The sequence below is a fragment of the Talpa occidentalis genome, unplaced genomic scaffold (assembly GCF_014898055.3).
Source record: "Talpa occidentalis isolate TD23 unplaced genomic scaffold, MPIMG_talOcc4v2.1, whole genome shotgun sequence".
Lineage (NCBI taxonomy): Eukaryota > Metazoa > Chordata > Mammalia > Eulipotyphla > Talpidae > Talpa > Talpa occidentalis.
In genome coordinates this window covers 138,255,298-138,280,224 of record NW_026555331.1, presented here as the reverse complement: position 1 = coordinate 138,280,224, position 24,927 = coordinate 138,255,298, and the positions used below count along the sequence as shown (strand labels likewise).

Here is a 24,927-nt window from a genome sequence, read left to right as displayed (position 1 = left end):
AGCTACCCACATGGCGCAGTAGACCTCTCCTGACTCGCCCGCTGCTCCCCTCAGCAGTGTACTTTGATCAATCTGCCTGTTCTGTTCCCCACTCTCTCTCTGGTGAATCCTCTCACGCCCCACCCCCAACACATCTCTAGCCTGTACTCCAGCTCTTGTATGCATAAATAAATAGTTAAAAAAAAAAAAAAACATCAGTGGTACTCAGAGTTGTACTCTCTAAAGAAGCATTACTTAGAAGGGTAGTAAAAATGAGTGTGGAACTGAGGAGAGTAAACTGTCAGATTCTGGACATCAGCGCATCACCCCAGCCATCTCTCATTTTCTGGTAAAACAGCAAAACTTCAATGCCAAATCCAACCCTTGGTCCTTGCAGCAACCAATATGACGCTCTATTCAAGGAATTGTGCTTTTATACATGGGGTTAAAAATACGTGTAAGGCTTAATAATAACCACTACTAATATCAAGAACATCCTCTCCATTGCTATAGTATTGAAAACCAGAGCTCTCACTAATGTTGGGGCATCCCTGCATTTCTATCTGTGGGTCTTATTGTTTGAAGGAACTGGACTAAAGCAGTCTTGTTACTTTTTTGGCATAGCAAGAATATTTACCTAAAGATTAATTTTAAAAGGAGCAGTTTGGGATCAGATCCTTTTAAAATCATGTAGATGTTTAAAAAAATGTAGACGTTGTGTTCCTGCACCACATTGTCTAGTGAAAGCAGAATGAGTGTCTTGCATCTGAACCTGAAAGTTCCTTGAAGTTCCTGTAGAATTGTCTGTTCCCTCATTTCCATGATTGGCTTAGCCAAGAAATTTTAGTCCTGACTGTGGAACACAAATTGCCAATTGGAGCTCTTCCCAGCAGGATTGCAGTAAAGTAACTTGTAATTTTAATGTACCTGCTCATAAAGATGAATAACTGAGGATGTAGGATAAACAAGAGCCAAAGGAGCTTGTGTTTGTGAATAGCATCAATACCACAAATGCAGCTTACATGCCCTGTGGCCCTGGTTTCACTGAAATCTTTTCACAAAGATGAAAACAGAAATCCAGAGAAGTTAAAAATCCAAGGTTGTGCCACAAGGTGTGCCTGAGCTCTTGATGTCCGTTGCCAGCCAATGAGAAAGTTGCCTTTGAAGAGCTCTCCTCTGACAAAACCATCACTACCTTCTATCCTATGATGTCTCAAGTATTAGGTCCTTTTTTGTCACTGAAAAGCTAAATGAGTGGAAGTAAAAGAATGTTTACTTGGATGAAAGTGGTGGGGAGGAGGGACTTAGAAAAAGGAAGTGAGGGAAACTTACTGGGTGCCAGAGAGAGAAGTTCGACCATGTTCTGTGGATTTCAACTTGAACTCCAGCGGAGGCCACCGGAGCTCCCAGGTGCTACCAAGAGGAACCTCAGGGAACAGTGAACTGTAAAACACACTGTCCCTCCTTCAACCTCTGGAATGTGTTATGTCTGTCACTTCCTTTGGGTGACATCCACAACTGGCTACTACAACACAGAGATGTATAGGAAATGGCATGTGCTCATTTTGCCTTTTTTTTTTTTTTTTAAAGAAAGTAGGAGCCTGAGAAAGATTTTCAGCACTAGCTGTGTGGCTTGCAGTCTTGGATGAGTCGGTGCCCCAGTGGGTGCCTACTGCCCACTTGCAAGCTTCCTTCGTTTACTTGGCCGTCTCCCTGCTCCACCTTTCAGCAAGGATTGCAAACTCCTATGCTTCCAGGGACAAGGTAAGGAAGGAAGAGTGAAGCAGGTGGGAGAGGACTATTGGACTGAAAGGACCTGCATTTCCAGCTGATTATTGCCATTGGGGAATGTGAGATGTTTCCATATTTGCCAATTTTTGAGGCAAAGCTGGAAGTCAAATCTGTAACATCTAATCTTAAAAAAGTACTGACAGCTAATTTCAACATGAGAAAACAGGCCAATGGGGAGAAAAGGTGCTCACCTTTGTAAATGACTGAAAACTAAGGCTAGAGATAAAGCAAGAGGCCTCCCTGGTGAGGGGATTAAAATCAGAACTATCACGCTATCGCCAGCCACTGTGGCATGAGTTCGATCCCTGGCTAGGGAGCTGGCCCACATGGCACAGCAGACCTCTTCTGCCTTGACCGCTGCTCCCCTTGTTACAGGGCAGGGAGAGGGGCACCCCAGGACCCCCAAGCCTTCCTGCTCTATATAGGTTCTGCCATCTGCCACATCAAGACAAAACATACAGACCTTTAATGGAAATGAACTTTAATACAATTAGTGTGCAATACAGAAAAGGCAAACATATATAGTTTCTAAATCAAGCACCCAAAATTACCCATCCCCTCGTGGGTAAAAGTCTACCCAAATGGGATTGGCCCAGAGCAAGTTCTGAAAGTCCGCCACAAGTCTAATGCACCTTCTGGCGGGGACCCACAGAAAAGGGTCAGAAACAACCAGACAAGTCTGGGAGGAAAAGATCAAAATCAAGATAAAAGCTGCCATTGTCACCTCCCCATGGGTCTCTCCCTAATCTGATTCAACCAGTCCACTACCAAAAGGCAAGCATAGTTTCTTCGCATGTCACTCTGCTCCATGTGCCTCCTCCAGGTCTCATTGCTCTCCATCCTGCTTCCTTCCTTTACAGTTTCCTCTCCAGCTTCTTCTCCCTGCTCAGCTCCCCTCCTTTGAATGGGGCAGGGAACTGTCTTTTCCTGGACACCACCCTGTTACACCCTCAACAGTGTATTTCAGTCTATCAGTCTGCTTGTACTGCTCCCCACTGTCTTTGGTGAATCCTCTCACCCCACCCCACCCCCACCACATCTCTCGCCTGTACCTCAGTTCTTATATGCATAAAAAAGAAAAGTATCAGGTGGGGGGTGGGGAAAGGAGGGATTGGGGTCAAAATAAAGGAGTTGTAATTGTATGGCGAATATAAAAATAAAATTTAAATTAAAAAAAGTATCTGTATATATTAAAAAAGATGAAAGCAACTGTGTGTAAACACTCGTCAAGTTGATAAAGTTTCTTAGGGGTATAGATTACTTGTGTACAGTATGAAGGGGGGATTGCATTATAGTGGAGAAACCTGACAAACACCACCTGATTAGGGTCAACATCAGTGGTGATTCATCAAGGTGATTAGCATGTACCATCCATACGACGCAGTGAGGATGACACGTCTTCTCTGTGGTCTTCCTTACAAAACAGGACAAACGCATCAGCTAAACCCCAAATGCGGGACATTCTAAAATCTACCCTCAAAAGCATCAAGATCATAAAAACAGAAAGTGAGAAATTGTCAGACCAGAGGAAGCTGATAAGGAACTCAGATGACTAAGTGTAATGGGGTTACCTGGATGGGCTCCTGGAACAGAAAAAGGATACTAGATAAAAAAAAAAAACTGATGAACTTTGAATAAACAATGGAGCTCATTTCATAATAGTGTTTTGTGTTATTTCATTAGTTGTGACAAAAGTCTAAAAATGTAAGACATTAACAGCTGGAGAACCTGGGTACGAATATATAGGAACTCTTAACCACTTTTCTGTAAATCAAACTATTCTAAAATTGCTTATTTAAAAAATAAAAACTGCGGCCTCCCCAGTGGCGCGGCAGTTGAGTGCTGGGTTGCGAAGATGCCCACAGCCTCTGCAGTGCCAGTTTGATCCCTGGCCTCTAGGTGAGGGTCCCATATGGCGCGCAGACCTCTCCTGCCGCCCGCTGCTCCCCTCAGCAGTGTACTTCTTGCTCTGCTCTCCCCTCTGGCTCTGGTGAATTCTCTCTCCCTCCCGCGCTTCTGACTGTACCCAGTGCTTGTATAAATTAAAAAAAAAAAAAGAAAAGAAAAAGAAAAAAGAAACAAATGTTTTAAAAAATAAAATATAAAATAAAATAAAAATAAAAACGGCACAGGCCACTTACCTATATGAAGATGCTCAGTCTTGCTCTTAATGAGATCTGGCACTGAAACACTAATGCTCACCTGATGGGTTGGCAGGAATCCAAAAGCTAGAACTCTAGTTGGTTTGGTGAGATGGGGAAACAGGAACACTCAGATTGATCATGATTTTCCTACTATCCAGCACAATTATACCCATTTGTTCTTTTTCTAGAAACTCTATTCCTGGGGATCCATCCAAAAGAAATACTGGCAAAAATATGAAAAAACATACTAAGTGTGCACAAACCTATTGTCACAGCATTATATATAATAATTAAAGACAGAAACAGGGCCTCCCTGGTGGCACAAGTTGTTAAGACACAACCTATGAAACTGTCTGCAGCCACTGCAGCATGAGTTCGATCCCCAGAGAGGGAGCTACCCACATGGCTCAGCAGACCTCTCCTGACTTGCCCGCTGCTCCCCTCAGCAGTGTATTTTGTCAGTCTGCCTGTTCTGTTCCCCGCTTTGTCTCTGGTGAATCCTTTCACCCCCCCGCGTCTCTGGCCTGTACCCCAGCTCTTGTATGCACAAATAAATAAAAAAAATTAAGACAGAAACAACTCAAACACCCACTAATAGGTTGTCAAATCAAAAATTGGAATGCAATCAAACCTCTAGAATCCAGAGTTTAGAGCGAAGCAACAATTTATGGGAAATGGGAGACAAAATTAGTCAACACAACAAAGCTGCAAACCCACTGCAGAACAAGGCAGTTTCTTCAATTAAATTGTGGGGGAATACAATTTGGATATTTGGTAATTCATGTTGTGATGATACTGTAGTTTGGTTTTTTAGAATTTCCTAGATTTTGGTGATCTATGCTGTATATGTATACAAGAAATGTTATATCCAAGATTTGCTTCAGAATATTTCGGGGGCCTCCCCTGAGGGCGCAGGTGGTTGAGCATAGCGCTGTGAAGCTGTCCGCAGCCTCTGCAGCGCTGGTTCGATCCCGGCCGGCCGAGGAGAATCCCACATGGCGCAGCAGACCTCTCCTGTCTCGCTGTTCCCCTCAGCAGTGTATTTTGTCAGTCTGCCTGTTCTGTTCCCCGCTCTGTCTCTGGTAAATCCTCTCACCCTCCCACGCATCTGGCCTGTACCCCCGTTCTTGTATAAATAAATAAATAAATAAATAAATAAATTTTTTTAAAAAAAATTTCAGGGTGGGGGAGTGACAAAATATCTCACAGTGAGGGTGTGTAAAACATACCACTGAGGGGAGCAGTGGGTGAGACAGGAGAGGTCTGCGCCATGTGGGTCCTCTCCCTGCTGGGGGATCCAAGTCACGCTGCAGCGGCTGCTGAAAGCTTGATAGTGCTGAGACATAACCCGTGCACCACCAGGGAGGCCCTCCACCATTTCTTTTTTTTTTTTTTTAATTTTTTTTTTTTTTATAGAGGCATGTTTTTATTTATTTATTTGTTTGTTTGTTTGATACATGCACTGGGTACAGTCAGAAGCACGGGAGGGTGAGAGAATTCACCAGAGCCAGAGTGGGGAGCAGAGCAGGCAGAAGGACTGAAGTACACTGCTGAGGGGAGCAGCGGGTGGCAGGAGAGGTCTGCGCGCCATGTGGGACCCTCCTCTGGTGGCCGGGGAGCAGCCGGGGATTGAACCGGCGCCGCAGAGGTCGCCGGCAGCCTCGCAACCCAGCGCTCAACCGCTGCGCCACCGGGGAGGCCCCCTCCACCATTTCTTACAGGGAAATTGATTCGGGCGGGATTTTAGACTCTGCACACATTGAAAACTCCACACCCTTGCTTCAGCCAGCTTCCTCCTGGAAAGCAAAGCCAGCTGGGTGAGTGCTCATGGAGGCCACACTGACTCATCAGCCTGGAAGGCAGGCCCTCCATGTCAAGAGCAGAGATGGCAGGCAAGTGCTAGGGGAAAGGTCCAGCTGGCATGAGAAGCAGGGTCTGGAAGCAACTGGTACTAGAAAACGGAAAGAAACAGCTGGGTCTGTTTTTAACATTTATTAATCCAAAAATACATAAAATACTACTTTCTATCCCAGGTTCTCAGACTTCAAGGGAGGTAGCTGCCAGCCTTAAGTACCTGGTGTAATACCTAAGTGCTCATTTTGACTTCAGGTGGGAGAAAGATGAGGAGGTGAGTCTCAAACCAGGGAGCCCCAAAATCAGGCCTGTGCCCTGCAGAGGCCCTGCTAGGGCAACTTGGCCCCCAGCACTTGGCACTTTTGCCAGAGGAAATGGGGCAACCATCAGACTAGGCCATTCTGGAACAATTCCTCTGTATAACTAGGCCCCAGGGGTGGTGCGTCTTCCCCCACTCAAGGGTGCTGATGGCTGAGTTCCCCCAGGGCCAGCTGCCCAGAGCTAGTGGAGGAAATGTAGGTCCAGGAAGACAAAGTCCCCAAAGCAAAGCCGACTTCCAGCTTCCTTCAACTTCCACAAGGAGGACCTGGAACTCGGTTCTCCTGGAACCAACCTCTCCTTGGCCCAAATCCATTTCCAGGAGACCCAGAGATAGTCAATCAGGTGCCCACTGGGGCCATCACCTGCACATCAGTCCACAAAGTCACCCAGGAAGCCTGGGCCAGCCACTATCCACAGTCTCATTATTGCATGCCAACCGGGTGCATGGGCCAGGGCCCCTGGCCAGCACCGAGGCCTGGCACTGGAGGGCCCTGGGCCACGGGCTGTAAGCGCTGCTGGGTCTGCCAGAGGTGATGGAGTTCCTTGAACTGTTCCACCATGTGGTCTTTGAGGTCTGGATTTGAGATCTGTAGCCGGATACTATCAGCCGACCAAGAAAGCTCCCCTGAGAACATCTCTAGCAGCAACCGTGCTGCTACGGGCACCACCTGGGGGGCAGAGAGGACCCTGGCAGGTCAGCCAAATCTAGTTGTGCCTGAGAACACCCACCAGGGGGCTGGTGGAAGACCTCAACCATCAGGAAGATGGGGAACCACTATCTACTTTGCAAACAGGTTACTCACGTGTGGGCAGCCCTGGGCCTCCTTATCTCTGGTTGCCAAATGCACACTGCCCAGAGTCCTGAGCCTCCACCTAGGGCAAGTGTGTAGCCCAGGATCCTCCAATATTCAGGCTAACGTAGGGCCGGGGGTGGGAGATGGTGTTATACCTGCACGGTGATGAGCTTCTTTTCTCGGGGTTTTCGGTCAGGCCACTCCTCCCCAAAGCAGAAGAAGATCTCGAACGGTGGTGGGGCGTTGGTCTGGCCCTTCTGGAATAGGATGAGCTCTGTAGCGAGATCAAGACCCCCTGGTCAGAGGCTAGAACGCTGCCCCTGAGTGAGCAGAGGCCAGAGAAACACAGCGTGGGGCCCTCACCATTGAGAAAATGCTCCAGGCTGAAGAGCTTGGTCTTGACCTCCCGCTGGATGGGGTTGGGCTGTGAGTTGTGGGCTGAGGCGCAGGGCCCGCTCCAGAACACCTTGCACTGGCAGAGGCGGATGGCATACAGGTCCTGGCCCTGCAGCTGGAGGATGAGCCCGCGGTCCAGGACATCCAGCAGCTGGTTGGTGTAGAAGCGCTGCTTGTCGCTGGGGATGTCCTCGGCGCTGGGGAAGCGCACTTGCTCCAGGCTCACAGGTCCAAAGAGCTCCACCTGCTCCTGGGTGGCTTCCAGCTGGCTGTAGAAGAGCCGGCAGCCTTGCGGGTTGCTGATGGTGAGGGCGCGGGGCGGACGCCCCCGGTACTGGAACTTGATCTCCAGGTCAGTCACTGCGGGGCAGAGGGGCAGGCCCGCTGCCCGTGAGCCCCGTGCTCCCCAGCCTGCACCCCGCTGGCTTTCTCTGCCCGGTGGTCAAGCCCAAGTCTGGTCCATGCGCACAGACACTGAGTGCTTCGGGCTGTCAGGACGCAGGCCTGGGACTTCCTCCCACCAGAAGGGACTAGCATGGGCATTTCTCTTCTTTCCTTTATCACCCTCCATTCCCCTGGCAAGCCCACCCCAGCCCCCCAGCGCTGCTTTACCCTGCCCAGCCCACCCCGGGGCCTTACGAGGCAGCATGTGTGGGCTGATCAGCAGGTCGGGCAGGAGTTGTTCGCATGTGGAGGGCAGGCTGGCAGCCATGGATTCCGGCTCCAGGCCTGGCACGACTTCAGGGAGAAGGTCCCCAAAGCCAGCAGGGTTGCCAGGGGCAGGTACCAGGAGGCTGGGGTCTGGAGCCGGGGGACCCACCACCACAGGTGACTGGTGAGTGGGTGGCCACTTGATGTCTTCTTTGGGTACAGAATAGGGTGGCAGGGTAGGGCCGGACTGTACTACTTCTACAGAGGATAGGAGTGGGCAGAGCTGTTAGTGCCGCTTGCAGACCCACCTCTCAGGCCCTCCTCCCCACCCTGTGCCTCCTGTCAGCCTCCCTCAGGCCCCCTAAGTACCTAAGACACCGCAGCCTCTCCTACACTAGGGGCCCAGCCACACAGACTCACGTGCCCACCTGTGAGGCTCAGGCTTGGTAACATCCTCTGGAGCTGAAGGGAAGAGAAGAGCAGAGGAGGGAGAGAGGCAGGAGAGACAGGGAGCACAGGTGATTAACCTGATCTGAAGTTGAAGAAACACCATCTGAGAACCCCAGGCACGTGCGGGCCATCGGGGAGCGGAGGCCAGGCCGGCCTCCAGCCCCAGGCCTGCGTCCTGGCAGCCCGAAGCACTCAGTGTCTGTGCCCACGCTGCCTGCTGCAGGCAGGGAGCGGCAGAGGGAAGCCCCAGCCGCTGCAGGGCGAGCTCCGCACCAACGAAGACCCAGGGGCCCAAGGTGTGGACTTTGCTCTCATCCTCCGGACCCGGGAGAAGCAGCTCAGAGGAGGGTCACAGGAAGACGGGAGCTCTAGCGGGACGGGGCTGCGGCAGCCTAAAGCCAGACAAGGCCCACGCGGGTGTGGGCAGCACCCGCCCAGGCGGCAGCGGCTCACCTCCTCCTCTTCCTCCTCCTCTTCCTCCTCTCCGGCCCCGGCGCCGAAGGCGTGATCCTCGCCGGGGTGGGGCTCTGCAGAGAGAGGGGGAACAGAAAGATGGGGAGGACCAGTGGGGGGTCAGAAGGGGGAGCCAGCAGGGCTCCACGGGGCTGCAGCGCCCGCTGTCGCTTCCCCCCCTCCCCAGAGCTGCCCACCCAGAGTGACATGAAGGCACAGGGGACCCCCCCATCCCACCCCAGCACGCGGCTCCGGGCCTGGACACTGAAGCCAGGAACCGAGAGGGCAGGGAAGGCCGAGCCGGACAGCTGGCCGCCAGGAGCCCTGGGTCATGACCCAGCAGCGTGTCCCCAGCCACTGCTCACAGCGGGGGGGCCCCCCCCAGGCGGCCGCCCCAGGTCCAGGCAGGTACCTGCGGGAGCGGGGCCACCGGAGCAGACCTCGTAGATCTTGTAGGGCTGCGGGGGCATGTCGCGGGGCCCGTCGTATCTGAGGCGGAAATCGCGGCTCTTGTTCAGGGCGCAGCGCAGGTTGGCCTTCCACTTGGCGGGGTCCGCCTCATCCACGCCCTCCGTGTATTTCCCCGTCTCCATGGCCCAGGCCTGGGGCAGGAAGGAGAGAGGTGACCGCAGAGAACCTGGCCCCTCTCCGAAGCCCTAGCCCCGCCCCGGGCCCCCAGAGTCTCTGGTGCAGTGAGACCCTCAGATGCACACTGCGCCCGGCCAAGCCCCAGGGTCCCGGGAGTCAGAGCCACAACTCCCCGTTCCCCCATTCCCCGGTGCCAACACGTCATCTGCGGAGGGCGCCACCATGGAGGATGAGAGCCGTGGATCTGGAGTAGCACTGGGCTGGAATCCAGAACCTGCCACTCACCAGCTGTGCCAGGGGCTTGTCACCGCCTCTCTTTCCTTTGGTTTCCCCACCAGTGCCCACCTCCCAGGGTGGGGTGAAGACTGGGCAGGAGTGTCTGCAAAGCCCTCCTGTGTCTGTGCAGGATGGGTTTAACGCTTCAGCTGTGGGGGCATTATCTTGGGGGGCAGTTGGGTGATACCAGGATTACAAGTGTTTCTATCTTTTGACCCAGCAATTCAGCTTGTAGGAATTGGTCCTATGAATCAGAAGCATCCACAGAAAATTCTGCACAGACAAGTTCATCTGCTGTGGCAGCACTGTTTATATAAAAGCAAAGGCCCCCAATAACCTGGACATTGGCCAATGGAGCCAGTGAAATTATAATCAACCCATCAAATGGAATACTTTATTATTCTTTTTTTTCTGCATAGAAGAACTGGGGTACAGGCCAGAGGTGCGGGGAACAGTGAGAGGATTCACCAGAGACAGAGTGGGGAGCAGAACAGGCAGATCTACTGAAATACCCTGCTGAGGGGAGCAGTGGGTGAGACAGGGGAGGTCTGCTGCGCCATGTGGGTTGCTCCCTGGCTGGGAATCAAACTCATGCCATTGCAGTGATAGCGCTGAGACTTTATTCTAGGGAGGCCCTCAAATGGAGTACTTTATAGAGCAAGATGCTTTTTATAGACTGGTGTGTCAGTGGGCTGCATCTGCCAGTGTTGCGAACTGTGGGGAGAGGACGATACACACAGCAGTTCCTCAGATAACACCATTTTGTTCAGTATTGTTTGTTATAACATTGATGAGGGGGAAAAACTCAAATCCCAGGTGGAGTTTGCATGTTCTCCCCATGTCTGCTCCAATTTCCTCCCACATCCCAAACACAAGCTCATGAGTTCACTGGTGTGTCTCAGGTGTCCCAGTCTGAGTGTGTGTGTGTGTGTGTGTGTGTGTGAGAGAGAGAGAGAGAGAGAGATGCACCCTGCAATGGAAGGCGTCTGCCCAGGCTGGGTCCTGCCTTGGGCCCCGAGCGGCTGGATTAGGCTCCATCCACGGGAAAACCTCACCTGCAATAAGTGAATTGGAAAACGAATGTGCACAAATGACTACTGAGTATTAAAAGTGTTTGGGGTTTTTATTTAGAAGTTTGGTGATGTTTTGTGGCCAGAAATATGCCATAGGAGGCGTAACTCTTATTCATAGCCTCTGTGGTCAAATTGGTTCATGAATTAAATCTCGTTTCTCTTAAAGTTGCCGTTTCCGAGAACCCACGGTCGACGGTAAGTGGGGACTCGCGTGGACTGTGCATGCACGGAAGTCTTCCAGGAAGGACAAACAAGAAACTCGTCATACGAATCTCCTCTAGGGAGCAGGGGGTGGCTGGAGGACAGGGGTGGGAGGGGGACTGCAGACTGGAAACATTTTATACTTTTTCAATTTGGTGACTCTGCTACCTATTCAAAATAAGAACTGAATTTGAAAAGGACCTTGAAAAAAGTAACTTTGAGGTGCAAATACACAACAAAGCTTTAAAAATAAGCATTCTCTCTGGCCAGCAACGCTCTACACTTGGAACGGACCCCAAAGGAAACCACTTCAGATATGCAAAGGGCACACATTTCCAGGGTGTGCATGGCCTGGCGGCCTTAGACACCCCCACACTAAAAGCGATTGAAGTGTCTAAAAACCGGGCTTGGGGACTAAGCTGTGTTGACTGCGCCAGTGGAACACTCAGGGGTCACTCAGAGTGACAGTGGCATAGTTAGAGAGGCAAGCTGGGCCTGACGCTGAGTGGAAAATGCTGATTTTAAAACATTACGTGGCTTGATTCCATTTTCTCATTTCATACATGTATACACACATCTACACACATACACACACACACACTCAGAAAACTGAAAAAGTAAGCAAAAACTGCTCATAGCAGTTACCTTCTCACGTCATCTTTTTGCATGTACGTGTACTAAACACACACACCACTCCTGTGCTCATGCTTAACGAGAACGAACCAAGAACAAGAAGACCAGGTGTCCCAGAAGGGCCTCCTGAGGGGCCCTCCACCCCTGCCTGACTCGGGATCAGGTTAGAAAAGATATACCCTGTGTTTATGCCACGACCCCTTAGTCCAGACCTGGGGTCACCTAGGGCAAGGCAGCTGGGAGAGTGAGCGGATTGAGATGTGGGGGGTCTTCTTCTAGAGGGGGTGCCCCTCCCTAGGTAGTACCACAGTCCAGGCTTACCTTGAAGATGGTGTTATCTCCCTCCTGGCTGGGCCCGTGCCTTGTGGCATGGCGCCAGGGGATGTAAAAGAATTTCCTTTCCCCATTGACCCACTGAAGCCCTGGGTACTGGCAGCTGTTCACCTGGGCCACCAGCCAGGGTTTCAGCCGCACGCGACGGGGAGGTGGGGGCACCCCTGAGGCAGGCTGGTTCATGGTAAAGGGGTCTGCAGGAAAAAGTGAAAGGGGGGTGCGTCAGCAGATTTGCAGCTAGAAGGTCCCCAGGGGCCTCTCCACCCCCCCACCCCCCATATCTTGCGAGAATTCCCATCAGTTAACGCATCTACTTCCTGGGGCTCTGGCAGGGACAGCAACCACTTAACTCCTGCCCTTCTTGTCTCCTAGGCTGGTTCCTCCCCCCAAGCAGACATTCGCTGGGCATCTAGGATGCACCTCACTTTTGCCAGGCTCCTGTGCACACAGCTGAGGAACTGCCCAGGCGGGGTCTCACAGCTCCCCAGGGCAGTCAGCACCACTCCCTCTGCCCTTGTTTCTGCTCCCACCCCCCTCAGAGGCCACTGGCCTGTGGGCCCTGCCCCCTGCTCTCCACCTCTCTGGGGCCCTCTCTTTCCAGGGCCTCCTGTGGCTAAAGGGAGTGAGACCAGACCCCAGAGGAACGCTGCAGGCTGTGATGCAGGTGAGGGTCCGAGGAGGGCAGACTAGACAGGGCAGGTGGCTGAAGGAAATGGGGAATCTGGGGTGGTAAACATGCCTTGGGGTGGGGATGAGAGCTAGCCTGAGCATCTGAGGTGCTACCCTGTGACAAAGGAACTAGGGTTGGAGTCAACACGGGGACAGCCTCTGCTGAGGCAGACTAGACCCAGGTTGCAGAACTGCTGCCTGTGTGCTGTGGCTGTAGGGGGACATCAGCCTGGGGGGCTTCCTGGCCTGCCTTGGGTGGGAGGTTGACCAAGATGACCATCATTCCAGGCCTGCTTTGTTCTTGAGCACTGAGCCTCAGCTTCCCCTGAAAGTCCCTGTCCAGTATCGCTTTGGGCTCTGACTGTGAAGCGCCACCTCCCATTGCGATGGCCTCTCCATCCTCAGGCCTCTGTGGAGAGCGGTGCCCAGCTTGGGGCTGTGACAGGGAGAGTGAGGGGCCCCCCGTCCCGCCCGCAGGCCTCAGGAGACTGGAGGTTCAGTTCCCCTTTCTGCACCAGCCTCCACCCTACTCCTGGGGAAATGAAAGTGGCCGGACCGGACGTGGAAAACTCGGAAACCTGACTGTCAGCTGGGGCAAGGAACAGATACGGAGAAAATTCACATTTGGTTCCCAAGACCAAATTCTCAGTCACCACCCCCGGCCCTCAAGCCAGCTGGGGAGCATGTAGTGTGGTTCCTAGCATCGGGTGACCTCACCCACTCTATCTGCATTTGCAATGCTCTCCCAGCACCCCTAGGCCCTGGTCTTAGAACAGAGAGGGGAGTGTCAGTGCCAGCAGGCCATGCCGGCTAAGTGAAGGTGGACAACGGAAAAATCTGTTGGCATGGAGGGGAAGGCAAACTTCCCTGATGATGCCCTGACAAATGGTTGACCCAGAGCTGTGCCAGGGGTGGTGTCGCCGGGGGACCAGAAGGGCCTCCTCCCCTGCCCAGCGCAAGGAGGAAGTCGGGCAAGTCCCACACAGGTCTAGGCCAGCACAGCTGTTCAGTGAAGGGGCTTTCGAATATAACTCTGCCCGCAGGTCAGTAAGCTGCAGTCTCTGCAGGTGGTTTAGGCGGACGGTATGGAGAAAGGGCCCCCACAACCAGCCAGGTCAGGATCAAGGAAGGGTCTGTGTGCTACGCACAGGGGATTCAGCCTCAGGAGGTTTTGCCAGCAGCAGTGTGCACAAGGACCTTGAAGTGAGCACTGCATCCCACACATCCCACGGAGGGCTCCTGGCCCCAGGCAGACTTAGATCTGACTCAGCCCATCCTGCTGCTGAGTTCTGCAGCTCAATGCCTATGTGCCCTCGGGATAAAAAGTTGCCCAGATTCCCAAGGGAGCCCAGAAGCCACAGCACTGCCCTGAGAAAGCCCATTCTACACCCTCTTCCCACTACTGGGAGTCAGATTTGAATTTTCCATCAGAGGCAGCAGGCTGGCCAGGGGCTCTGCCAGACTCCTGGCCAGCTGTCAGGCCTGCCTTCTCAGGGATATGGAGATCTGGGGTGACATTTTTGCAGCCTTCACCCCTAAACTTGTGAACTTAAGGCCTGCAAAGTGGGGAAGACCAGAAACAGCTGCATCAACCTCCATGGAAGGTGTGGGCTTTCAGGAGCCAGGAAATGCCCAGAGGTGAATTCTATGTAAGTGAAGCATAGAGAGGGGCCCCAGGACCTGCTGGAGTGTGGAGCCCCCACAGCTCAACCAGGGTCCTGCTGAAGTCCCCTCAGGTGCTGAACTAACCACCTGAGGAGCCTGGAACACGGTGGGCCCAGGGACCCCGACGGGAGGACAGGACGTTTTGCCACCTAAGTGGGTGGGGGAACAACCCTTGCCACTTGCAGAGTTTGTCTATTTCAGATGTCTTACCACAAATCCCACACCGAGCTCAGGGGGAAGATGAGGGGCTCCTGCACCAGCGTGACCCTGCACCCCGCCCCCTCCGGGTGAGTTGCCCACACCCTGAGACCAGCTGAGGCTCTGGGGCGTCCAGCCCCTGGGCTTCTTCCTAGCAGAATGGGGCAAGGCTGAGGTGGAGGGGGGAAATCCCCGAAGTGGCGCCCTCAGGTTAAAAAAAGAACAGGTGGTTTCCTAGTGCCTCCCCAGACCTCCCTGTGCCCCAGTATCCCAGGGAACAGCTCACGGGAGCGGTGCGGTGGCAGCGGCTCCGCCTCTGGCCTGGCTGCCCCTCCACGGAGCCTCCCTCGGGCTGGGGGCTCCCTCCAGCGCCCCGGCCCTCGTCCTTACAGGTCCCGGACAGTCGCCCCGGCTCCGGGTGCCTGGGGGGGCCCGACCAGGCCCTGCCCTCGGGACTGCCCTCGCAGGTCCCACCTCCCGGGTCAGCCTGGGAACCACCTCGGGGCGCAGGCTTAGGGTCCGGGCCTCGGCCCGCTCCTCCCGCTGGCAGCGCCCCCGCCTCTGCCCCGCCCTGCCGTGCCCAGGCTGCGGCCGGGCCGGGAAAGTCCCTCGAGCCGGCGCCCCACGGCGCCCCTCGGCCCCGCCAGGAGAAGCCGCGCCGGGCGCGCAGGTCTTCGCGGGGTCCTGCTCGGCATCCCCGCGCCGGTTTCACTTTCCCTGCGCTTCGAGAGTCCTAATTATTTCGTTTTTAAGTTCGAGAGAAGGAGGCAAAGAAACCAGCTCAAAAAGTGGTGCTGCTTCTGCGCCGGGAGGGCCAGCGCCTCCCTGCTCGGCCACGGCTCCCGGGCCAGCGCCTCTACCTGACACACCTGCCCACACGCCGCCCGGATTCCTGCCCCGGCCTCTGGAGCCTGGGAGGTTCCCGAAGCCTCTTCCTCGAACCCGACAGCGAGAGGGTGCCGGGGCGAGGAAAGCAGGGCGCGCATGAACAGGGCATCGCGCTCGCCGCTCTCCTGGCCCAAGGCAGACCCGGGGCGCGCCCCATCCCCGGCGAAGGCCGAGACCTCGCAGGGGGAGCAGCGGCAGAGCCGGTGGCCCTGGCCGCCGAGCGGGCTTCGCTGACCGGCCTCGGCTCCCGCGCGTCTGCGGGCCCGCGGCTGCCGGTGCGGGGCGCGCCCCCCGCGTCCGGGCGGAGGAGACACCCCAGAGGCCGCCGCCTCGCGCGGGGCTGGGCGCCCACCCCAGCTGGGGCGCGGGTCGGAGCGGGACACCGGCACCCCAGCGCTCACGCCCATCTCCAAAGCTCCGTCCTCCGCGGGCAGGTGCCGCGGGGGCGCGGAGAGGAGCGCGCGGCCGCCGGGACCTACCTGTCCGCGCTGCGCCCGCGTGGCTGCGCCCCGAGCACCGGCCGGCGGCGGGGCCGAGCTGCACTCTCGGGGAGCCGCACCTCCCGCCGAGCTCCGACTCCCAGACACTTCCGCATCGCGCGCCCCCGCCCCCGGCCTCGGTGCGCCGGCTGCGCCCCGCCCCACCCGGCGGCACCACCCTCGGGCCCCTGACTCGGCGACCGCGGGCCGGGGCTTAGCATCCGGCCAGGCTGGGTGCCCCTGACAGCCCTGGGCCTCCCGGGAGACGGAGGCAGCGCGGTGGGCTGGACGGACCCTGGCTCTTCGGGCAGTTTGGAACCGCAAAATAGTAAATGGAGGACCCAGCCCCGCAGCCCAGGCGCTGCTCTGCAGGGTCCCGGAGCTTCCCAGCCCGCGCCCTAAGGAAACCCAAGGATGGTGCAGACGCAGAGCAGCGGCCCAGCCACATACAGTGGAGCCCACCTAGAAATAGATGGTAGATGGATACGTGGGTGAGTGGATGGGTAGCTGGAGAGCCCCCAGCCCTCGCTCTGCCTGCCAGGGCCTGCCCCTGCGCCCCAGAACCCACATCTCCCGGGCAGGCAGGGACCCTCTAGTTCTCAACCCCACCCTCCCTCAACTGCCTACCCCAACTCTTCCTGCTAGCTCTTGGGGACGCTCACATCAGCTCCGTGGTGGCCTGTCCCGCCTCTACACTCTACCTCGACCACCCATCGCCATTCGTAAGGTTTTCCAGTTTCACAAATGGGTGTCATTCTCCGCTCACACATCCTTCCCTTGGTTACCACCCTTCTTCAAATTTGCTGTTCCAGCAGCATCTCCTCAGAAAGCCTGCCTTGATTGCTCCCTCCTGGGTCAGGATCCTGGGTGAGGAAGCTCATCCTCACTGGTTTTACTTGTGATTTTACAGTCTGATACCCACTTGAATCAGCTTAGGCAGGGATTACTCCCGGCCTTCATTATATTCTGTAGTAACTTTCAAATGCAGGGTAATGAAATTTTAGATAGCAACTAGAATATCTAAGTTCTAGATAGTACTGCTTGCCCTTTAAAATTTAGAACCCATGTTTTTTTTTTTTTTTAAAGATTTATTTATTTATGCATACAAGACCTGGGGTACAGGCCAGAGATGCAGGGGGTGAGAAGACTCACCAGAGACAGAGCCGGGAACAGAACAGGCAGACTAACTGAAAGACACTGCTGAGGGGAGCAGAGGGTGAGACAGGAGAGGTCTGCTGCGCCATGTGGGTTACTCCTTGGCCTGCCAGGGATCGAACTGTGGACTGCTTCCTAGTGCTGTGCTTAGCCCCTTGCGCCACCCTGGAGGCCCTAGAAGCCATGTTTTTAACATACATTGGTTGATGGATGTATTGTAGTATTGGTTGATGAAGGAAACTTTGACCTTGACCCCTGCCCCTCTGGAATATCTGGATTGGTCCTCACCCCTCATCTGTGTTACCCACCTTCCTTGTTTTTTCTTCTCTTCTGTATCTGACTCCCTATCCTCCCCCACCCCAGCCCTAATATAAAATGGAAATATAATTATATAAAAATATTTTATTGTTTGGGTCTGCTGAATATTTCACATTTTTGAAATTTTAAAGTGTGAATGAGGAAGTTGTGGCTAGGTAGGTTACATTTCTTTCTTTAAAATGAAGCTATTATTGAATTGAAAATAGCCCCCCACAAAATGGGAATTTTTTTTTTTTTACTGGAAATTAGTTATGCTTAGTAGAAAAATAGTCCATGTTGGCCCAGAAAATATATCTGGAGCAATAGCCAATAAGAGCCTTCTTTGATTGCCAAATACCTGCAGACCATCTGAGGGGACTTGAAACCCGGAGATTCTACGCTCTGGACCTCCCCCATCTCCTGCCTTGTCTAGGCAAGGCCTGCACCCTTATAGAGTCTGAAATTCATCAAGAGACTTGCAGCGGCTGTGTGGAGAAGGAGTCACTGCACTTGAGTCTGCATCCTCCCCTGCTGCATTCAAGCAAAGTGACCTTAGGCAAGTCCGGTGCGTCTCATTCTGTCATCTGTGAAAGGGGACAGGATGTTCTCGAGGTCACAGCATTGGTGTGAGGTTCCAGGGATAGGGACTGTGCAGAAGCTGCCCTCGGCTCTGGCCCTACTTTCCCCCACCAGGGGAAGTGGAAGCAACAGCCACCCTGGACCGGAGACATGGCAGGGGAAGAAGTGGTGTGGGCAGAGAGAATCACTTGGGCTCTTCCAAAACGGAAGGGTCCTTCGCCTCCCAAGGCGGTCTTATGGGCAAAGCATCAGCAAAGGGGAAGTGAAGCCACACCCACCCCCGCACCACCACTCCCAGTTCCCCTAGATGGGGCCTGGCACATAGGGAGCAGGAACTCAGCCTCCACAGCCCCAGGAGACCCAGCAGAGACGAGTGTCCAGACCCTTCACTCCCAACAGTGAGATGCCACTGCCCGCACTTTCCCTGATTGAGGTGTCAGGCTGAGGGTGTGGGGAGAGGCCTGATTCTGGTAGAAGCTACGGTGCAGGAGTGTAGGGTGGGGTTGGTAACCATGTCACAACAGGGAACTGAAAAAAGCCAGGATGGGCAATGAGGGGGAGAAGATACAGATCCGAGGGCAGCTCAACAAGATTTCCCAACTCTGGACCTGCCCTTTCCATGCAGGCCTGGAAGAAAACAACTCCTTTGTCCCCAAACCTCCTTTCGAGGGGACCCACCCTTCGGGCCCAGCCTTTCAAGATTTCTCAGGTAGGGCCTCCCTGGTGGCGCAGCGTTGAGCGCTGGGTTGTGAAGCTGCCCGCAACCTCTGCAGCACCGGTTCGATCCCCGGCTGCTCCCCGGCCACCAGAGGAGGGTCCCACACGTCGCACAGACCTCTCCTGCTGCCCGCTGCTCCCCTCAGCAGTGTACTTCGGTCCTTCTGCCTGCTCTGCTCCCCGCTCTGGCTCTGGTGAATTCTCTCACCCTCCCGCGCTTCTGACTGTACCCAGTGCTTGTATAAATAAATAAATAAATCTTAAAAAAAAAAAAGAATATTATAAAAAAAAGAACTTTACGCTCAAATCTTAAAAAAAAAAAAAAAAAAAGATTCCTCAGGTAGACTTTTTCCTCAGACACTAGTCCAGCTCCCTTTTCAGGTAACTTGTAGACAGGACATGGGCTCCGGGGTCTAATGAGTAGTCACCCAGAATTGTGTGAATTGAGGAAACCCTGGACTCTGGTGGAACCCCCATTTCCTGCCTGTAAAGTGAGACTGAGAACATCACAGATTGGCCATGAGGCCTAAATTCATCAAATATGTCATGAGCACGATGTCCTTGCCTGGACAAATTGGTGATTGGCATTCTACACTACTAGGCCGCCCCCCCACCCCACCCCCCCCCCCGGCCTCCTGGAGCTGCTGTTCCATGGAGTGAGGTAGTCAGTGCTTAAGATGTGACCTGACTTATGTTTAACCAGGCCACTCTGCCCCAGTCTGGGAAGCGCGAGCCACCTTTTCTGACACGCACACAGCTTCATTATCATCAACGCTCAGGACACAGCAGCTGGGCTTCTTCTCATTTTCTTACCCACTGCAACCTCTTCACAGCTTTCTGGGGCATTGACCTGGAAGTCCCCCACTTGCCCAGCATTGTCACCCGGATGCCTCACTTTATCTCCGTCTCCGGGTTTGTATTCTCTCAATCTCTTCACGTGGCCTGAGGCCTGGGAAGCTGTAGCTGCCCTCCAGGCCCTGCTCTCTGCCCCTTGGCCCCTGAAGAACAGTTATTACTCCTTTCTGGCTCCCTGCAACTTAACTCCCACCCCACCCCCATGGATTCCAGTCTGGATTGTGGGCCCACAGCTCTAGCAGGCCCTGAAACCCTCAGAAACTCAGAAACTATGTCTCTTTCTCTAATTCAGATCCTTTTATTTCTCATCCACTCTTTTATTTTGAATTTTGATTGTTTTACTATTTTTTTTTTTTAGCTAAGGTGATACTGATTTATAACTTTCAGGGGTACGACTTTATATTTCAATTCCTGACTACACTGCATTCTGATCACCACCAAAATCTAGTGTCCATTCAAAATCATTTTACTTGCTCCCCAACCTCCCGCTCTTTCTGGTAACCACCATTCTTTGTCTTTTTTTTTTTCCTTTTTATTGTAATAGCTGCCATTCAGTTGTCAGAATTTAAGGTTTGTTTTTGTTTTGCTTTGTTTATTCATTTGTTTTGTTTCTTTGTCTTCCATATATAGTGGTGTTTATCTTTCTCCATCTGACTTACTTCACTTAGCATAATCCCCTCAAGATCCATTTATGTCACAACTGGCAAAATTTCACCTTTTTTTCAAATAACCCTGTGGTATTCCACTGTTTCCCTATCTTGGTTATTGTGAATAATGCTGCAACGAACAACATCCAGCCTTTTTGAGTTAGCATTTCCATATTCTTCAGATAAATAGCCAGAAGTAGAAATTCTTTTTTATAAAAAAAAAAATTTATTTATTTATGCATACAAGAGCTGGGGTACAGGCCAGAGATGTGTTGGGGGAGGGGAGTGAGAGGATTCACCAGGGACAGAGTGGGGAGCAGAACAGGCAGGTCCACTGAAATACACTGGTGAGGGGAGCAGCAGGAGAGTCAGGAGAGGTCTGCTGGGCCATGTGGGTCTCTTTCTGCAGACTAGTGCTGCAGAGGCTGCTGATTGCTTCATAGTGCGGTGCTTAACCCCTTGTGCCACCAGGGAGGCCCCAGAAGTGGAAATTCTATTGGAAATTTTAAAAGCAATCTCCATACTGTTTTTCTACTGGCTTCACCTGTTCACATTCCCACCAGCCATGTACCAGGGTTCCCTTTGCTCCACCATCCCCTTTAAAAAAATGTGGCCAAGCCTTCTCAAATTGTCCTGGGACTCTATCCCAGCCCAGCTGCCTGGGCAAGTGGCCTGGTGGCCTTGAAGTCAGCATGTTACTGTCCGCCCCCTCCCACCCTGTCTCCCTGCAGGCTCCCCGCCTGTCCTCCTGTGGATCTTCCCGCTCACATCCTCCACAGGACAGAATTCAGGACGCCTCCCCAGACACCCTCATCTCTCTGCCCATAGCGCTTGGTCTGATTCAAGCACTTCCAAAATCTGCTTAGCTCAGTGTTTCGTTCAAACCACTTCCCTCTCTGCTCTGGCCTCTGTCACGGAAGGGGTCAGGGCCTCCATCCTTCCTGTCTGCCTGGGGGTCTCACTGTAGAGCACGAGGCACCTGGACAAGGAGGAAGGGGGGAGGAGGAAGTTCAACTCGGAACCCCCAGTCTTCCAGTGGGTTCCTCCCTGGAAATGGCTGGGTCCCTGCTTTTGTGAAGGCAAAGGCCACCCTGACCCCATAGGAGCCAGCGTGGACGTCCATGTCTCCTTTTGTCTCAAACAACCTTGGCTGAAGCCCAGAGTCCATAGGTGTCTGCATAGGCCCTGTTGGACATGGAGGTGGTGTTCTGGAGCAGGCAGGCCCAGGCTAGGCTGACCAGAGGAGCAAATGCATCCAGATAATACTAATGAGGCCTTAGTACACGCTAGACACCGCTAACCACTGCTCACACATCATTGCATTTAATTGCCACCAGCAGCCACTATGAAGTGGGCATCATTAGTATCCCCACTTACAAAGGAGCAAGCTGAGTAATTTGCTGACCTGTTGAACTTGAACACGTCATTAGCTCCCTTCTTTGTGTTCCAGGTGTTATCTTTGGTGTTCCTTGGCTCTAGAAGCATCACTCTGATCTTCACCTTCACATCTGTTATATCTGTGTCCTGATTTCCCCTTTGGATAAGGATTCCCATCAGAATTCGGCCCACCCCAATGACCTCATCTGAACCAATACCTCTGCTTGATTCTGTTTCCAAATAAGGTCACATCTGGGGAGGGGGAGACTTCAACATAAGATTCTGGGGGCGGGAGAGGGGGAGCACAGTTCAACCCACAACAGTATTTAATATTTCACCTACTCCGCACCCAACACTGGAGCCATATTTGAGTCTCCCCCCCGGGCTGTACAAATAGGGGTGTTTCTCTTCATTTTAGAGATGAAGGCATGGAAGTCCAGGAAGGTTAGGCAGTTCACTCCACGGCACACAGCAACTAGTACAATGGGCCACTGGGATTTGAACCAGATCATGAGTGAGATGTGCTCACTTTTGAGTTAGACAGACCTGGGTTCAGTCCTAGCTGTGCAGCCTGGGTGAAGCTGTCAGTGTCCTGAGTCTATGTCCTTGGGGCCAATGCTATGCCGTCAGCCACAGTGAGCTGCCCGGGGCTGGTGCTCGGTAGAGCTGGCACTAATGTAAACAGAGCAGTAGCTGCTTCCACAGTGGAGGTTGCCTGTTATGACCAGCTGCCCTTGGTGAGGCCTGGGAATGTCCCCACTCTTTGGCAGCCCAGAGCTCCTTGGGACTATCCCTCACCCCCAGCTGCCCTTTCCCCTCCCAACGTGGTAGAGGAGTTAATGAGGCCCAGATCTCCTGGCAATGCTCTCAGGAGGGGCTCCGAGTCTCTGGGCTCCAAGAGTCAGCATTGGGGCTGGGGTGGGGGTCAGGGTGGGAGCCCAGGAAACCTATGGCATATCCCCTCCTCAGGTGTTTCTCCGGGGGTCCTCCCTCTTGAACCACAGCTTAGCAGATAGCACCTCCTGCTCCTGAGAGTCAGCTGGGATGAGACCAAGGGTTGAAGACTTGTTAGAGTTAATGCTATAAAATCTTATAAGGCTAAGATTAAGGAAAAATCTTTCTAACCTTAAATTAAGTTATGGTTCCTTGACACCAAAGGTAAAAGTGGCAACAACAAAAACCCAGATAAATTGCACTTCATCAAAATGTAAAACTTTTGTGTTGTAAAGGACACCACGAAACAAGTGGGGAAAGGAAGGAGTCTGGAAGTGGGTGGGGGAACTGGCAAAAAAACAGTAACACCAAAAGTAAAAAGACAAACCACAGAATGGGAGAAAATATTGATGAACCATAGACCTGATAAGAGACTTGTATCTAGAATATGTAAAGAGTTCTAAATAATAAAAAGACAACTCAGTTTTAAAACAGACAAGTAATTTGAATACACTGACACATAAATGACTAATAAGCACATGTGAAGATGTTCAGCATCGTGAGTCATTAGGGAAATGCAAATCAAACCACGAGGACATACCCCGTAACACCCACTAGGGTGACTGCAATTGAAAAACAGATAATAATAAGTGTTGTTGAGAACATGGAGAAATTGGAAACTTCATATTGCTGGTGGGAATGGAGAATGGTGCAACCACTCTGGGAGACGGCTAGCCAGTTCCTCGAAAGGCTGAAGATAGAGTTACCACATGGCTTGGCCACCCACTCCTGGTTATACACCCAAGAGAAAGTAAGGCATGTGTTCACCCCAAAACTTGCACATGAATGTTCATAGTATTCGTCAAAGTGGCAATAACCCAAAGGTCTATCCACTAATGACTAGATAAATAAAATACATTATATGCATAAAATGCAATATTGTTTGGCCATGGAAAGGAGCAATGTGCTGATCCAGGTTGAAGACAGATACAAAGGACTAAGGACTATACGTTGAATGATTCACTTATATGAAATGTCCAGAAGAGGTAAATGCATTGGGAAAAAATGTACACGCGTGGTTACCTAGGCCTGAGGGATGGGCGATGGTAGGAAATAGGTGTGAATGCTAAAGGGTACAGGGTTGAGTTTTGGGGGTGAATGAAATGTTCTGAAATTGTGATGATGGTCACACACTTTGGATGGGTGAATTTTTGTTACAAAGAGGAGAAAATGTTTCCTGGGGTTAGCACTGGGCACCAGAACAACCAGTGCCTTCACTTTACCCCCATTCCCCTCCTTCCAGCCTCTCTGTCTGTGGTTAGACTCTAAACTGTGGGCTGGGGCCAAGGAGTTGGGAGAGACCAACCCCTTGACAGGAGGCCCCTTGGCCAATCTTGGTCCACTCTCCTGTGAGATGTGTCCCCTCTGGCTAGCCTGAGCGGGAAAGTGAGCGTGGGCAGCTCAGAGCCTGACTGCCAAGGGAGTCAAGAGACTGGTCAAGGTCAGGGGCCAGCCAGCTGGAACCACAGCTAACACTGCCAGAACCTTCATCAACACCAAGCCAGTGGCGAGCAGCACCCCCTGCTGGCAGAGATAGACAAGCCGCCGCGCAGAATGAAATCAGCCTGGTGGCCTTGAAGTTCTTCCTGCCTGGGAGGAACTCCGGAAAAAGCACTACACTGACCTGAAAGACCTCAGGGCTGGTTGTGGCCATCGTCTGGGAGGGGTTGAATGTAGAGAAGACCCGGGCAAGCAGTGCTGGGGAGACCAACCCAGAAGATTCTAAGCCAGGCACCACTGGAGGGGATTTCTGCCTTCAAGTCGGCAGGAGCATTGGCCCCAGCAGTGATTCAGTAAAATGTGCTGAGAAAGAAATCAGCCTGGGGTGTAAGCCGGAACAATCGGCGAACTCCAAATCATGTGCATTTGGTTGATCTGTGAATAAGAGATGGAGACAGTCCACTTGAGGACCCACTCATGCCCAACAGGGAGCCACTCATGCCCTGCGGGGCTCCTTTGCCCAGAGCACCAATGCCCTGGTGGATGGTCCCCAGATGCTTTCTTCAGGCTCAGATGGTCCCACAGGATGGGACACGCAGGCACCACAGAAGAGGCTGGTTTCTCCATAGTGCCACCTGGCATGCTTCCCGCCCTTCCTTGTTTTGCTCTCTTCATCTCTCATGCCTGCTCCCTGGGGTCATATTCCAAATAAACGTGCTTATGAGCCGTTGTCACGGGCTCTGTCTTAGGGAACCGGGGCTAAGACAATCCTTCCAACACCCGTGACAGAGATACCTGACCCCCTCTCACAGGGAGCCACCTGAGCTCAGGCAGGTTCAAGGACTTGCCAAGATCAAGCAGTGGGTAAGGGCAGAACCAGGGAAACACTGAGGAGGAAGGAGAGGGTCTGCCGGGCAGGGAGTGGGCCGTGGAAGTGACGGGAAACTGGACTGTGTTCCTGGGGGTGCTGCATGTCCGTTGACACTTGTGCTCATGATTTTGAAGAGAGAATATCAACCAAGAGGTGAGCT

At 53.1% G+C, this 24,927-nt stretch overlaps 1 protein-coding gene across 1 annotated transcript; it reads right to left on the bottom strand.

Annotated features, from left to right (window-relative positions):
- Positions 1-5,594: 5,594 nt before the first annotated feature.
- IRF5 (interferon regulatory factor 5) lies at positions 5,595-15,877 on the bottom strand. Its single transcript, XM_037512975.2, has 9 exons — positions 15,837-15,877; positions 11,926-12,131; positions 9,246-9,435; positions 8,834-8,907; positions 8,359-8,392; positions 7,919-8,188; positions 7,247-7,639; positions 7,039-7,157; positions 5,595-6,757 (listed from the first exon to the last, which is right to left on the bottom strand). Exons 2-9 carry the CDS (start codon positions 12,118-12,120, stop codon positions 6,512-6,514), a joined length of 1,521 nt encoding a protein of 506 aa, XP_037368872.1. The 5' UTR covers positions 12,121-12,131; positions 15,837-15,877; the 3' UTR covers positions 5,595-6,511.
- Positions 15,878-24,927: the final 9,050 nt, after the last annotated feature.